Source organism: Scatophagus argus, chromosome 4, assembly GCF_020382885.2.
Source record: "Scatophagus argus isolate fScaArg1 chromosome 4, fScaArg1.pri, whole genome shotgun sequence".
NCBI lineage: Eukaryota > Metazoa > Chordata > Actinopteri > Scatophagidae > Scatophagus > Scatophagus argus.
The window spans coordinates 14,554,629-14,571,222 of record NC_058496.1 but is presented as its reverse complement, the minus strand read 5'-3'; the positions used below and the strand labels follow the sequence as shown (position 1 = coordinate 14,571,222).

The following is a 16,594-nucleotide window of genomic DNA, read 5'->3' as shown; positions in this document are numbered from 1 at the left end:
ACAATGCGGGAGGGGAAAGGAAAATACAGACACAATGAGTTTCTAAGGTGACTGAAGCCAAACCCGGAGGGAGGCTGCAAACCAGACGGAGCGCCGCGGGAAAAGAGGGTGCTGAAATCAAATCATTTCTTTTCTTTTTTCCCTGATGAAGCCTGGTGGGAAGATTTAGAGGTGCGAGGGCTCTGGGCAAATTTAATTCAAGCCTTTTTCTTAAGCATAAAGGAAGCAATACCAAGACACGTTGTGGGGTGTGTTTTAATGCAGGCTGAAACACTCTGTGGTAAACGAGAGGCAGAGGAACAACAAACACAACCGGTGAAATAAAAAATAAAGTTACAAACACAAATGCTTGCATATATAAGACTGTCATATGTCATAACAACAACAAAACACTAAACAACTGCACACAGGAGTTTAACTGCATGTTTATAATGAATAGCTCATAAGCAGACATGCCGCCTGTTGATTTGGTGTGATTTGCGTGGATGAATTAAAGGTTGAAACGGCGGAGCGCGTCACATGAGGCTGGAAGGAGCTGCTCCGTCAGCGTGTGTCGGGCTGCTGCGTGTCCTTGAGAGAACGCAGCTGTCACGAGGTTCCAGGCTCGCGCTCGGGTTCTGAGCGCATATGGAGATGGCAGGTGGCCTGCACGTGCGCTGCTCGCGCTGCTCGCGTCGTTCGGCCCACTCAGCGCCAGAGCAACTCATCATTAAAAGTTGTGGCCCGCGGACACGCCGCCTCTTCCCGCAAAAACTACGGGATGACAAGAGACGAGCTATTTTAATTTTATGATGTGATAATATTTTACTTTATGCTATAATCATTTTAAAAACATATTTTGCATAAACTTTATCTTATTTAGCTCTAACTTAAGCTTAGTTGTCAATTGAAAAAGATCTTCCTAAATAAAATATACAGCTTATAAACTGTAGAGCCTTTTATTTACATTATGTAGCTTCTAATATGACAAAATAAAATATGAACTGTCACTATAATAGGACCTTACCTGAACAATTTAGTACAGTTATTATTACTGTTATCATGCATGTTATGTCAACTGTCTTTTTATGCCTATCATCTAATTAAAAATATATATTTTAAGAGTAGAGATACTCACTTTATTTTCTTTCTAAATGTTTTAACACTATTACTTTAAATAGGCTATTGGCCTTTCCTCATAGCAACAACAACAACAATTATAGCAATAATAATATTATTTTCCTTGACCAAGCGACAGATGCTGGATAATGAGCTGAGTCTGCTAATTAAATGACCGACACCTCCTGAAGAAAGTCTGTCCTTGTCAGGGTCATTAAGTGATTACATGCTGCCGCCTCCACCTTCACAACACCGCCGCGTTGCTCTTTTTTTTCCTGTTTGTTTACTTATTGTCATTTGTTTCTAGTAGAAACCGGAACGCGGAGGAAACCCCTGCACCGGACCGCTTCATTAAAAACTCCACCCAACCGCCAATGGCAGCGCAGAGGACGGTGCTTCCCGCTCCGCCGTCCGCCGGGGGAGAGTATTTAGGAGCGCAGTCCATCCTGGAGGGCAGACAACAGGTGCATCGGGCACGACCCTGTCCTCAACAGGCTGAGAGGGAAGGGAATCCGGGTTTACTCAACGTAGTGGAGACTGAAGATGCGACTGAAAGGAGGAGATTCAAAGTACTGGGTGAGTAGGCTTATAAAATAATATAAAAGATAACCCAGTAGCTTATTTCCTTATATCTGTATGACCTCCTACTGCTGCGGCTACCAGGCAACCACTTCAGACTGTGAACACACGGCTGAGGCTCTTTGGTGAACAGCAACCTGGGGACAAATGGGTTTATTTTACTGTTAAATACCCATTTACTGCTAGGCATACTTGTTAGAACATTAATAATATCCCAAATTTTCTACATAATAATTTTAAAAATGTAAATTATTGTCTTATTTTTGGTACTTAAGCCTCTGAGAAAGTTGTTTCTTTTATGATAATAAGCATCTTTCGTCTTCTTCATCAGGACAGTATGAGTAGAAGGCTGGGAGATTTTGTTGGGAAGAGAAGACATTGTTTCTTTAAGGTAAGACGGGAAACAAAAGGAAAATCTGCCTATGAGAAACAAATGAAGGCTTTAGGGTTGTCTGTGCAGCCTCTGAGCCCGTGGTGGCAGTGTGGCAGTGTACTGCTGCTGGCTGTGGTGTCTGACTGACAGCTGTCAGCTGCACTCCTCACTGCTGCCACCCAATGACCTCAAACATCCCACACACTGTCACGTATTACACTTTCACTCACATGAAGAATAAAAAGTCAAAGTGAAATAAAGCTGGAAGAGGAATGGATGGAAAAAAAAACCCCAACCTCATCAAACTCTCCAAAAACCCAACCGTTGGTCATAACGTCGTACCTGTAGTGGCCTGTGAGCTGTGACTGGTTGGGAGGCAGTGTAATGTTAGCTGACGTTTCTGTTGTCAGCTCACACTGCTCTGCTACCTTAACAGTCACATTCAGCTATACTTACTATTCGCTGGGATCAGGCATCCTGCACGATGTTTGGACACTTTGAAAAAGAAAGAACGAGGCTCATTTCAGAGTGGAGGCTGTGCAATTTAAACAGCCGATGTGCACGTGTTTGAACTTCTGGTATCACAAAGAGCTAAAAGAGAAAAATGTAGACATTTATATAGATTCAGATATCAGAAATTGCTTTTCAGCTATCTTATGGGTGGCTGGTAGGCAGTGTCTTGTTAGCTGGTTGATTATCTGCATGCCAGCTTACCTGCCGCTGCTCTCCAACTGTCCATTTAAATCAGCAGCTCCAAGGGAACGAACGGACGAATAAAGAAATAGTGAGTCGGGTTTCAGAGCTGTGGCTGCAAATTTGTTCAAAGCAGTATTTTTAGAAAATGACATACATATATATGTTCCGACTTACATATGACTTGTGCCAAATGGGGTTGTAATCTATGCGAGATAACAAAACCAACTACAGGATACAGACAAACAGCACCAATATGCAGTTAATTAAGCAGCTATGAGCATTTTTCAAGCTTTTAAAACACAACAACCTCAACAAAAGAACCCAAACTCACCAGTTAAATGAAATAATTACGAAATACTTTTATTCTCGGAGTGGAAGCTTCACAATTCGCGAGGCTCAAATCAGTCAGAAAGGGCCAAAATGAAACGCCTCACTGAAGGAAGGATGGACTTTGATGTAAACGTCAGAGACAGATGGTACAAAGCAGAAACTAAGCCAAACTGAACGACTGTAAGATCCAACACCTGAATGGTTAAACAGTCCTTCAGCTGCAGCAGTGGTCATCACGACTGTCATTATTAACCACAGGATGGTCTCCACAGGAACACACACACACTCTCACACACATTTTGACAACCCTCCACTGCCTTCGTGGCTCTTTCCAGCCCGCATGTTTCTGGAGGGAAACATCACCCAACCACACTCGCTGTAACAGTTCACAGTCCAGTCGTCCCTCTGCTGTCAAAGCACAGGAAACACAGACGTCACACAGAGAAATGTGTCCATCATCTACAGACGAGCTCCATCATAGCTCCACCCGTTTCTTCAGGATGATGTCTCGCACCAACGCTGTGGCCTCTTGCCTAACGCTCTCCATGGGCTCGTCCGTTCGCCAGAACCGGACCACCTTCCCCTCTGGATTCACCAGAAACTTCCAGAAGTTCCACTTTGGGATTTTCTGCACAGAATCTGAAACAAACGACACACGCATCGTGACAAAGCTGAAAACGGGGCTGATTTTCCGAGCTCATGAAAAGTTCTTATGGTATACGATGCACTGCTGTGGATTAAACAACCCAACAGCACACGAGGTGGTTAAACTAAGCTGAAACATGCGCAGCAGTAAGATGCAACACGCACACACATTAATGCAGCAGTCACATTAATCCACAAACATCAGATGCAATACTAAAACACCGACAGGCACTGTTTTCTGCAGAATGGGTCCATTTTGCTGATGATATTACAACACTAAAGTCTCTAAATGCAGGACTTTTACTTGTAGTGGAGCATTTTCCCAGTGTGGTATTAGTAGCTACTTGCTCCTTGCTTACCTCAGACAAATTCACATCAAATAAAATCAATTCTGAGCCCTGTAGCAGCTGATGTTGAAAGATAAGGTTTTACTGCATCCGTGTGGTATAATGTGATGCGATGAAGGCCCAGACTTACTGGTGGACCGCTGCAGTCTACAGGAGTCATCACTGAACTAGATCTGAACAAACACATGTGGTTTTTCTGCCAACCTGTGAGGAACCTGAAGGCAGGGTCGGCCTCTGAGCCCATTATTTTGATCCTGCTGAAGAAGGGGAAGGTGACGCCGTAGGTGGACTTAGCGTAAGCCTCGATGTCCCGGCTGGTCCCGGTCTCTGTGTCCCCGAACTGACCGCAGGGGAAGGCCAGCACGTTGAAGTGAGAGGTGCCCAGCTCCCGGTGGAGCTCCTGCAGAGACCTGTAGTTCGCCTCCGTATGCTCGCAGTGACTCGCCACGTTTACAACCAAGGAAGCCTGAACAGGAGAGGGAAGGAAAAATCAGGGTGTAATAATACTACACGAAGTACTACAAAAAAAAACACACACACGTCTTGTGCAATGAGACTCGCATTCAGCTGAAACTGGACGACCCAAAACAAAATTTTAATTTCTTGTGACACTGAAAGACATGGTGATGATGTGGACTTACTTTTCCTCGGTACTTCTCCAGGGAGACCGTCCTCCCCTTCGCGTCTTTCACCTCGAAAGAATAAAAGTCCGCTGGTTTTCTCGGCTTCACCAGCTGCGTCTGCAGGAGGAACAAACAGCCCACGCCGACTGTCATGCTCAGCAGAACTGTTAACTTTTTCGCTTTCGGGTTGGAGGACTTGGCAGGGTAGCCCCCTAAGGCCTCCATCTTGGAGGGGGAAGAAGGAGCCGCAGTCGAAACGGGTTTCCTCCTGCCAAAAGTCTCGGGGCGGATCGATGAGAGCACAGCTGAGTGAAGCTCGTGAAAGAACGTTACAACAGTACCGGAAGCTACGCGTTGTACCTTCATAATAAAATACAATTAGAACGTTGCCTTCCTCTTAGGTACCCTTCTAGTGCCATTACTTTTATCGGATATTTTATGAAGTGGGTCACGTTTCTCAGTGGAGTAGTCCAGTTAAAAATTTAGTACGCATATTGCCACTATTATATTTAATCGTTTCTGCTTCAAATATAATTTTTCACATTAATTTTGGTAATAGGAAGTGAGAAAGCACGTTTCATCAGCCCTGACTAATCTTTTAACAACAGCTGTTAAATAATGATGACAAGCTTCCTCGATTTCATGTAACCAGATTGCATTGTTCTTAAATTCAAAGTGCATCATGAGAATTACGGTTTTCGATTCGATTACAAAAGTCATCCCGTAGCTTTTGACAGCCTCACTAGTAATTATAGCAACATCTTATTGACTGCATGAAATGGCAATCATACGTCTAACAAGTTACCAGCTATAATAAAGCAAATATTGATCATTCAGAAAGCACATTTAAGGTTTACAAGTTACAAAGCTTTTACTGTGAAGGTTTAAAGAGGATATCTTGTTCTTGTTTGTCGCTAATTTGAGACTAGTGTAGCTTTGTGGTTTAAAGTTTATAAAGTTAGGAAGTCTGTGTCATTTTCAGGATTTTGAGACTATTCTGACTAATCATATTTTTTCATTTATTTGATTTGGGGTTTTTTTTTTCCCCAGGGGCAAAACGACGTCCCCCATTACGTATCGTACAAGCGGTTCAGGAGAAGAATCACCCAGGCGAGCAGCAGTGACGCTCCTGCTGCAAGTACACCGCTGGCCACTAGGGGGCAGTGTGAGCCCAGCTTTGAGTTTGATAACGTCTGTCAGAAACTGGACCTGGATTCCCCACCGAGACATCGTGAACCAGAACAGAGGGTCCAACAGGGAAATCGCCAAGGTAAACAGTTTAAACAAACAAACAAACACACATACAAAACATGCAAAACATAATATTACGTAAACTCACTCACGCACGGGTGGAATACATTTGTTCAAGCAGGGCTGCAGTCATGAAGTAATTGTGGTTTATTTTACTTAAGTATTTCCATTTCATAATACTTTATAGTTGTGCTGTGTTACAATTCACAGTAAAATATTGCACAAGACTACTTCCTAAGTATAACCATGAGTCAACACATGCTAGCCTTATCATTTTGTTAAAGATTAGAACAGAAATTCTCAGCTCTCTTGGCTTGTGACCCCTCATAAACGAATCAGTGAGTACTCATGGCTCCTTGTCATGTTTCAAGTATTTATTGGAATGAATGAACATAGATCCCACCAGTATTGGTGCATATTCTCCTATAACAGCATGAGTGCTGTCCTCCAAATCCAGCATCAATCAAAATGTATTGTATTGTATGTAATGTATGTATATGTAAATTAATTAAATTTGTGATGAGGTCACAATGTTTTCTCTGATATTAACTTGTCTCAATCAGAGACAGCGTTGACAGAAGGCTTGTCCCACGGCGTAGCTGTCACACCACCAAACACATCGCGCATTACTGCCAGGGGAAGGACATCCACAAAAAATGCCTCAGAGCAGGTTTGTTCCAGGAACTGTTGTTTGATTTGTGTGTGTGTGTGTGTGTGTGTGTGTGTGTGTGTGTGTGTGTGTGTGTGTGAATGTGTCCACAAGACAACAAAACAAAGAATGTGCAGAGAGATTTGAACTGATACTATGGTGCTAAGCACAACAAAGCTTTGTGTTTCTCAAGGTTCTTTGGATACTTCAGTTAGAAAATGGTGCATGTCAGAAAAATTGTGCACACTCATTGCTAATTCTAAATCTTTTTCCCTTTCCTGAACTTTTTTTTTTTTTTAATCAAAAATGAATACAAACATGACGTAAACGTCTAAAAGATTGATTTATTTGTTTTTCAGGGATGGGTGTGGAGAGCCGCAGTTCAGTCAGGTACTGCATGAGTGTTTTTTTTTCTTTCATTGCGATCTAACAACACTTCACAGCACACATAAAGGGAAAATGACTGACAAAATGAATGAAATGCAGAGCAATGCAGCATGATACCATACCAGGAAATGAGAGTGAAAGGTTGCAACAATCGTCAGAAGTGTTTGTAAGCAACCGAAACTCATGGAAATGTGAGGGAGGTTTGATGTTTATGTGTTCATTTGCTGTCATGACTGTAATTAGTACATCGGTGGGGTCTTTAGACATCCATCTTGTAAAGCTTATGGAGCTTGAGAGAAATGGAGAACGAATAACTTTACATTTCAACGGCATAAGACATCAAAGTTTTTCACAGTGCAAAGGGTTTCAGCTGCCACATTGACACAACAGCCTTTCTTTGTGTGCTTTTACGTGTGTGTGTGTGTGTGTAAAACTTCAAGCTCTGTTGTTTTAGATGTGAAATTTTGTGTTTTGTGTGGCTTTATGTAGCGTGTTTCCATTGCAGATTCGGAGGAGAGAAGATGTGATTTGCAGCCGTTTGATGTTCTGGACGAAGCTGATGTGAGTCTGCAGGGAAAGTCAGTGATGAGGTTGGCGGCTCCCTCACTGCTGAACGACTACTGTGAGAAGACTCGTTATTCTCAAACAAGAAAACTCAGCCTACGTTCTGTTCCTGTGTTTTTGTGGCACATCTGTTCAGATTAATGAACACATGTGGCATAGCAAGCCCAAAGCAAAATATAACTTCTGATTGTGTTGAATGCATTGGTGATTTCAGCCAATAAAAAGCTGATGGGTTCAGAATCATCCTGTTTGCCACTTGTCACTCACAGTATAGCCTCCTGTCTTTTCCATCTCTTCTCCCTTCAGACGCTAATCTTCTCGACTGCAGTTGTAATGGTATGATTGCATTAGCCCTGGGCTCTTCTGTTTACCTTTGGAATTCAGAAACTCGTGCTCTGCTGGGACATTTGGGTCCGAGTAAACAAGGAGGACGGCCGTCTGACCGTCACGCTCAGTCCATCACGTGTCTGTGCTGGAGCGGAGACGGCAGGGCTCTCTGCATTGGGACCAGGCGGGGGGAGATACAGGTTGGTGCTTAAAGGAAATGAGTGAACAGAGTGGCTGATTCATATGAAGTGTGGTCTTCACGGGGGCCCTGTGTGAGGGGAAGTGTAACACCTAGTTGAATCAGCAGACTAGCAGTTTGTGGTGTCTCTCTTCTCAACTGCTTAGTTGTGGGATGTTGAAGACCAGCAGCATTTAAGGTGTCTACCATCAGACTTGTCTGTGGTCAGAGCTCTTTCCTGGAAACAAGAGTTAGTCAGCAGGTAAGAAATGTCAGTCTACTATGTGCAAAGTTAAGGCAACATAAGACTGTCAGCGTCATTCTTACACTTTTATTGGATCATTTTCAAGAATCCAATCTTCCAATCCAATCCTTATAATTGCTATAAAAGGGCATCACAGTATCAGCATGAGGTGTGCAGTATTCCTGCAGTGGGATGACCGTTTCTGCTATCTCACAGTGGCTCTGTTCTTGGGCATATCCATCACTTTGACCCTCGGGCTCCTACACCTCTGGTAGGTGTAGCTGTCCAGAAAGATGCCATCTGCAGCCTTCAGTGGTCACCAGGAGGCGACCGGCTGGCCAGCGGCTCCTCAGAGGGCCTTCTCTGTATATGGGACAGTCATGTCACAGGCCTCACAAAGTCACAACAGCCAGTCACTACAATGAAGCAGCCTAGCACCGTTAAGGTCAGTGTCTGCATCACAATCTGGGCTCTACTGAGTAATGAAAACGAGGCTACGAGCATTTTGTATTTTGCATTTGTGGTTAAGTTGGATGTCTGCTTTCACTTTGACATCAGTCTCATTTTTCTAACAAGCCAGGTTAAACCTGCTCTGATTCAACAGTTAAAAACAAGAAAACTTGGTGAATAGTTTATATAGTCACATGACCTGGTGATTCGTGTTGCTGCTGATTTGTCCTGCTTTCTAAAGAAGACCTCCATCATTCACAGGGAGTGAGGACTCTCAGTACGATGAAGGCTCAACGCCGAGTATTTTGTTTTCAGTGTTGTGTTGTATGACCTGGTTGTCGAGCCTGAGAGTCATGTTAAGGATATAAGGACGGTTGTGTGTATGCTTCTGTGTTCATTGCATTTGTGTGTTTAGGCAATGGGATGGTGTCCATGGCAGAGAAAGATGATCGCTACCGGAGGGGGATGGAAAGATGGGGAGCTGAGAATCTGGGACACGGATTCAGGCACCTGCGTGACCTCTGCCAACACAAATTCACAGGTGCTTTAGACTCGGAGTGTATTTTTTGCTGTGTCTAAATGTGGAATACACTGTTCCTAATGAGTCCATTTGCAGATCTGTTGTCTACGATGGGCTGAAAGGAAGAGATATCTGGTCACAGGCCACGGCCTTCCTCAGCACCATGTGACCTGCTGGACCTGGGAGTTTCCCTCCATCAGCCCGACCTACCAGCTCACAGGTCAGGGAACATGAACTACGACTAATGTAGAACTGCTGCCATCAACAGTGACTGTTTAGCCGGCTGATGTGCCCTTGAGCAAGGCACTTAACCCCCCCAATATGCTCCTGCTTGATGCTGCCCCCTGCTCCTGTGTGTGTTTCACTGCATGTAATTTGCCGGGTGTTGCATGTGTGTGTTCAACTAAGGATGGGATAAATGCAGTAGTCAAATTCAGTATGTGTATGTAAATATATATATGCTGCCAATAAAATTTGATTTTTCTTCTTCTTCTTCTTTTAACACATTCAGCATCATAGGAACAAAATGTGTTGCGTCATTATACCTGCTGAGTAATATTAATAGTAAATCATTAAATCAGTGTGACAGTTGTGCTGCACCTCTGTCATCTACATATTGTCAGTCATTTTGTGCTGACTCATTCATGTCCTGGGCTTCCAGTAAGTGCAAAACTACGAATTAAACACATCAAAAGTCACTACATTTGTTATGAGAGAGCACACTTTTCTGAGCTGTTGTGAACTGTCGGGGGCAAGGAAGCACTCACATATCCAAAGATAATTTATCGATAATTTCTAGTACATTTATGACTTTGTAAATGTTCAGCAATTTTTCAGTTACTCACAAGCGGGGGTCAGTGTGGGGGTTTTGTCTAACCAATCAGGAGTGTGTGATGTCTCTGATGTGTGGTTGTGGCTACATGGAGAAGCTGACTTACCGTTTTTCACATCATGAGAAGAAATATGACACTGGTGTCTGTGAGCCTCCTTTTCCATTTGTAACGTCCGTAACGTAACTTTGTGTATGTTTTTCATAATTTAGTGTTGAGTGAATAGACCAAGGTTGCCTGTTGAAATTTGCAAGCTAAATTGACAGCATTTTATCTGTCAGTATGAATTCTTCAAACCCTTTTGTTTCTTTAGTAAAGTGTAAGAATGAAGGTATTAACAGCACTATAAAAGAACGTATTTAAACAACAAAATTAAACCACGTTGTTGTTTTTACAGGTCATTCTCAGCGAGTCCTACACTTGGCCTTAAACCCTACTCACATTTTCTCTGCTGGAGCGGACCAGCGCTTTCACATCTGGGACATGTAATCACCAACGTCACTGAAAGTGGACGGTAAATACTTCGGCTCAGCCGTGTGAAAAACTTGTGTCCACATGCCGGTAGCAGCTTTATTTGGTAGTGCCATTTGTCTAGAGAATGCACATTTCCTCTCCTCTGCTCTGAACCAACCACAATACCAAGCTAGCTCACCACAGTCAAACTTGAAGAAGGTTCATCTCTCACAGATGATGGGTCTCTTTAGCATAAAATAATACGTTAGGAATTAAATTCTATACAATGTATTCCGTTTTTGCAGTAACTACAAATATCTGTTTTTGGTGATTATATCTAACAGGGCATTTGTGGGAAAATAACACAGAAAATGCCTCAAATACATAAAGTCATCATCCTCTGGCCACATAGGAGAAAGAGTAAAAACAAGCAAACAAAGATATGTAATATTTGACCATCACTGACTTTAATCTGTGTTTAAGCAGCCTTTTTGGACAGTAAGCTGCTAAAGGTTCACTGGTGAGCTCCAGGCTGTGTAAAGCCTCTCATGTAGTTACTTTAGAACACATTTAAAGAAGAAATTGGTAGTGCAAATAATTCAGTCACAGCGAACACAATTCTTAAACCATTTATGTATTAATTCCACGTGTGATTCATATAACCTGTAAAATGTTTTGTTTCATGTATGTTATCCTTTCTTTCCCGACTACACCGTCCTGAGATGTGTAACCAAATAAACATTGTTACATGTGGAACAATTAAATCAGATCTACAGTGTTTATTCTCATCTGTCATCTCTTCTCAGCTGAAGGATTGGGATTGTGGTCTGACTCCCTCTTTATCTCACATGTTTATACTTGACATTTGTTGACATTGTGTGTCGCTTCCCACAGTGTGTTCGAACTGCTTGATATTATCTAACGGTTAAACAGCGTTTGTTAGGGTTTAGCTCTAACGCTAAAGTTACGCATCAGTAGAAAGTAGAGTGAAGTGGCAACGACCTCCGATTTGTAAGATGTCTCACTTGTGTGAGAACAGGCTACGCTAAAGAGAACATTTTGTATTGAAGTACTTGTGGTGATGACTTCCTTTTAAGAAGAAAAACAACGGCAAGACTCTTGGTCTAGTATTGTTAACTTGTTCGCAGAGGTGTTGCAGAGACTGTGTACCATGAGAGTCACACTTTGTCTCCTCTGCCATCTATTTTTCAGACTACACCACAACTCTTTTCATAAAATACAAAATACAAAATTAAATAAGTATTTTACTACAAATGTGTTTTACTTTTTTACCTTACTTCTCTTTTGCATATAAACCAGTCTTCAAATAGTTATCTAGGTAACACAAAACAGAAGATAAGATCACCCACATTTCATTGTCCTTGATTTTGTACTTTGTGAACTTTGTGAACTGTTCTGTTCACTTAATATCAGGATCAAATTTGACTTGGTTTAAAAATAGGCTTGAGGGCGGAGCTGCATGTTGGTATTTTTACTCCTCCTATAAAGGCCCAACACACTCCTGGTTTTCAGTTGCATTGTTCAGCTTGGTCAAACACTTTCCCAAACTACAGACCACATGACCAGTTGTTGTTTTAGTTTTTTCAATCAAGGTCAATTTTTTCAAGTTTAGTCGCACTAAATCAAATGAGGCACAAATTTAGTTTTTCAGGATTACTTTGAGTTGACACTTTTTTTTCAGTCTGAAATTCCTTTTTGAAAATAATTAATGAAGACTTCCTGAAACAGGTGAGCAGGCAGCGCAGACACTCCCATTTTCTGTTGCATCACCACACAGTGTGAGCTGAATTTATAAACTTGAAAAGCAGAAGCAGTTCTAGGCAGTCGGGTGGGAGAGACGAGGATGTTGCGTATTGTTAAGAAACTGCAAAATCAGCTAAGTTTGGGAAATAATGGACAGCAGAGTGTCAGCTGTTGGATGGAAAACGAATGAAAAGACATGTTATAGACAAAATCCTGGATTCTACTTCATGTTTGCCTATGAGAAACAGATTCTGCAGCGACTGGCTATTCTGGGTAACGGTTACAAAAAATTCTTTAAATTAGGTCAATCTTGGACATTTTATAAGATTCTTGTCATTTGTCATTATATTGTATACAATAATTTGCACAGCCTGGGAATCATACCATAAATGTAGTGACTCATCCATTTTCTTCTCTGTTAATTTCTCCTGACTTAGTGGTGTGGCATGACTTAGCAGCGGGCCAGATCATCTCTCAGCACCTCCTGCTCCAGAGACCAATGCCCTGGTTTGAAGCCCAGGAGTTTTGTCAGAGGCACTATGTTGACCTCGCTGTCCTGAGCACAGAAGAGCAATACTTTACTCTCCTCAACACCACAGCTGCAAACAAAGTCAGTTTTTGGCTTGGCCTGCAGCGTCAGAGCACCTTTAGTGACTGGAAGTGGGTGAACGGGGACGAGCTGAGCTATGATCATTGGTACACGAAAAACTCTGAGGGCTGCTGTGCAAGTCTGGAGGCCATGTTGGGGAAAGACAAGAAGCTGCTGGCCCGCTACTGTGATGAGCTGCACATGTTTGTCTGTCAGGGTGAGTAATGATTCTTACATTCCTACATACAGTATATCTACACATATCTGTACATGCATGCAGATACATCACCTATGCACTGTAAATACTTGCTCAACGAGGTATTTTATTTAATGATGTTGCCACAGATGGGACAAAATTCTTGTCAGATATAATGATAATATGTGGCGAATATTAACAGTAAAATTCTAAAGCTGTCCAATAAATAAGCTGCCTGTCACTTCATTAGACTTCATATTTACACCTTCTTGGTTGTTTGCAGTACTTCAGTGTGAACCCAAAACAGACCAGAACTTCCTCTTATTTCCTTTCTCACCATTATTCTTCTTTGGTGTGGTGCTGCGTCAAAGTCTGCTTCCAATCAGTTTGTCTTTCCCAGACCATGCCTGGTACCAACCTCAGCCCTAAGTAATTTCCTGTAATACTAAAACTTAAAATATCCAAACTCTAAAATCAACTAATTATCTCAGCGACACCTAAAAACAAAAACCTAACCAAGAACTGAGGGGGTATTTAGTTTACCCTAAAACTTTTTCATTTTTGCCGTCCCTCACAGGTCCAGTTTCTCCACAGCCAGTGACGGTGGAGTCGGTGGGTTCTGATCATGTGACTCTAAGCTGGAAGGTGTCTGCATTTATGCAGACGACACCACACACTTACAACGTGACAACATGCACCAACACATGTGATACGCTCTGCTACCCACACACTGAGGGCTCTACTTTCATGAATGTCAACATCTCCAACTTAACTTCAGCAACAGAGTACTCCATAGAGATCTCTGCTTTTGTTGTTCGGCCTGACAGTGTTACTGATGGAAACATGACCCTTCGCAGTAACCCTACAGATTTACAAGTCAGAACAGGTAGGAAGGACTTTCATAAAGTTTACGTGCTGGAAGTTTTGTAAAGTAAATTTGTTTCTTATGTTGGGATATTCTTCATCAATAATTTAAATAATTTGTTAAACTAAAATGTCGGACATATCAATGCCCAGACTTTAGATTTTTCTCAAGATAGTTTTTCACTTCCAGATATATCATTATAAAATGAATCCCTTTAGGTTTTAATAGCAATAATTAATTGGTATGAATCGTGTTTCTGGAATACATCATTTATTTAATTATTACAATGGCCTGAGAACACTCAAAGAAATTACAATCATTTTAAAAGTTGATGGTCATGATGCTCATGTATTTATATGTAATGTCTTTTTCCTAGCAAACTCTGGTCATCCCTATAAAGTCATCATTGTCCCTCTGAAGTTGCTCAAGCTTGTGTCTCTGGCTCCTCCATTGTGGATTCTTTATTGTATCCTGAAAAAATACAAATCTCCTTTCTTTTGTAAGAAAATTAATATGCTAAAATATTCTTAAAAATGTCCAGTCGCATCAAATATTTATTCTAAGTGAGTCCTTCATGTATTGTTCTTTTTTTCTTTTCCAGATAAAGTCAAGGAGTCAGATCATGTCACCTCATCAGTGGACCCCTCAACAGAGGAGACTGCTGTTGACCTCATCCCTGAGAAAACCAGAAGAATTGGTTAGAAAAGGGTAAAAACACATTCAAGACCAGCATAGAAAAGTTCTCAAGATTGGGGTTGAGATGATAGGGAAAGGCTATTTTATCCTTTAGTGACCTTGCTCACGATGGCATGATTTCTTCACAAATGTAAACATGAACTATCCTGAACAAGTTGAATAGGATAAGTTCCCAAACCTGAAGAGGTGAGGCCGATTAAAAATACAGAAATGAACTGGTCAGTTTAAGGAAAACAAGTGTTTGAGAAGCTAACCAGAAAATCAAGTAATGATGACGCAGTCATAAATATCGTCCATGTGTCCTTGTAAACCATTTGTTTCACTGCTCTATTATGCTCCAATTGTGCATAAACCATCACAGGATTTATACTGACATGGGATAACATACTTAAACTGTGCTGATGTTTTCACACCTGCGTTGTTTTACTTAAGCTTACAAGGGTTAAGGTTAGTCAAAGCATTATGGTGTCATGACATCAACCAATCTTTGTCATTCAGAGGGAGTTGTTGCTCTTTCAGCAGTTTTGTAGCTACGTCTGTCACAAGTTGCTGTCGTTTGTATTTTATACTTTTAACCTCCTGGATCAAAAAAAATTTGAACTTTGTATTGAGATGTGGCGCCTTTGCGCAATTATTTTCAGCATTTACAGCAGGAAGAAGCACAGTGAAAGCAGCAGGCTATGACTGGAGTAAATCAAATTTCCAAACAACAGCAATAACTTTTTTATTATGAAGCAGCTAGTTCAAAAGTGCGATTTGTAAAGTTAAATGTACTAAAAGCATTCAGAAAACATGTCCCACACTCTGTCTGTATAGACACACAATTAGCATTGATTCTTATCACAGTTTCTAGAGACACATGACATGTGCCAAGATCACTAGAGGTGTAATTGCAGGCAATAAGTAAGAAAACTGAAATTTAGTATTAAAACAAATTCACTATGAGGTCCTCAGAGGAAACTGTTTCATCAAAACATTTTATGAATTAGTTTTTGGAGCTTGTTCTGATGAACAACTATAATGTCATGTTTATTTCCTGTTAATAGGACAAGCAGTCAATGGAAATTTGGGGTACATTTGTGTCATATTCTATTGTCATATCAATCCATTTTCCAGACACCCCGCCATCATCACTCATTATCAGGATGACTGTAGTGTCAGTGTCAATTATAGCTTATTTCAAAGGAAGCAAAGTTAGTAAAGTAAGTTAGTAAGTTAGTGAAAAAGTCCAGAGTTGGCCTTCACTAACAACATTATTTCAGTAAAAATATATGAGAACATTTTATTTAAAATCAAGACATACAAGGAAACATTAATGTGAACATGGCAGATAGTATTAGTCATACCATTAGAGTGTATCTTGTCAAAAAGTGTTTGGCATTATATTTTTATTTTGCACTTTTGTGTTGTTTTTGTTTTTATTTGTTTGTTTGTTTGTTTTTTTCCTAATAGAGTATTTTAAATTTGGGCCTATTAATACAGTAAAATTTTACACTGAGTCTTCAAAAAAGGTATTTGCTGCTATTATGGACCTGAAGGAGAAAAAAATTGCATTTCAGAACAGGAAAATAACACCTACAGTATTTTGTTTCAAAATGAAAATTGGTCATCTTTGAAAACTAAGCTAAGCCTAAAACATAGATTGGTGATTTAGGCACTAAGCATGTATTACATAAAGAAAAAAATTACCTTATTGTTCTCATGTTTCTCAGGCCTCATTTTCCAAGATCTGTGGTGCATTTGCATTCCGTTTGTGGTGTTGAACAATATTTTACTCTCCAGCAGAAATGTACTGTGTGACTACTTTTGTCACTAAGAGTAATGAATAAATGCAAACTGTAAAATGGTTGGCATGTCAGCTTTCTCTTTTTTTTGTTTTTGCTCCTTTGAGTAGGCAAAAGAGACACATATTGTGATGTGCTTCTTTGCTTTCTGGCTCA

At 41.0% G+C, this 16,594-nt stretch overlaps 3 protein-coding genes across 4 annotated transcripts; 2 read left to right on the top strand and 1 right to left on the bottom strand.

Annotated features, from left to right (window-relative positions):
- Window positions 1–1,437: 1,437 nt before the first annotated feature.
- Window positions 1,438–11,308, top strand: LOC124057283 (cell division cycle protein 20 homolog B-like). Its single transcript, XM_046385343.1, has 12 exons — window positions 1,438–1,674; window positions 2,009–2,068; window positions 5,742–5,961; window positions 6,506–6,612; window positions 6,951–6,981; window positions 7,484–7,600; window positions 7,849–8,069; window positions 8,215–8,309; window positions 8,508–8,736; window positions 9,157–9,282; window positions 9,358–9,481; window positions 10,489–11,308. Exons 1-12 carry the CDS (start codon window positions 1,642–1,644, stop codon window positions 10,578–10,580), a joined length of 1,455 nt encoding a protein of 484 aa, XP_046241299.1. The 5' UTR covers window positions 1,438–1,641; the 3' UTR covers window positions 10,581–11,308.
- On the bottom strand, window positions 3,086–5,017 carry gpx8 (glutathione peroxidase 8 (putative)). The gene is made up of 3 exons (XM_046385344.1): window positions 4,710–5,017; window positions 4,273–4,534; window positions 3,086–3,715 (listed from the first exon to the last, which is right to left on the bottom strand). The coding sequence occupies exons 1-3, from the start codon at window positions 4,914–4,916 to the stop codon at window positions 3,552–3,554; spliced, it is 633 nt and encodes a 210-aa protein (XP_046241300.1). The 5' UTR covers window positions 4,917–5,017; the 3' UTR covers window positions 3,086–3,551.
- A 793-nt stretch (window positions 11,309–12,101) lies between the features above and the next one.
- LOC124057281 lies at window positions 12,102–16,502 on the top strand. 2 transcript variants are annotated; one of them, XM_046385342.1, is made up of 5 exons: window positions 12,102–12,293; window positions 12,746–13,114; window positions 13,671–13,979; window positions 14,335–14,457; window positions 14,560–16,502. In XM_046385342.1, the coding sequence occupies exons 2-5, from the start codon at window positions 12,808–12,810 to the stop codon at window positions 14,658–14,660; spliced, it is 840 nt and encodes a 279-aa protein (XP_046241298.1). In that variant the 5' UTR covers window positions 12,102–12,293; window positions 12,746–12,807; the 3' UTR covers window positions 14,661–16,502. The 2 variants fall into 2 exon arrangements, with proteins under 2 accessions (XP_046241298.1, XP_046241297.1); XM_046385341.1 differs by lacking the exon at window positions 12,102–12,293 and adding an exon at window positions 12,365–12,581.
- The last annotated feature ends 92 nt before the right edge of the window (window positions 16,503–16,594 follow it).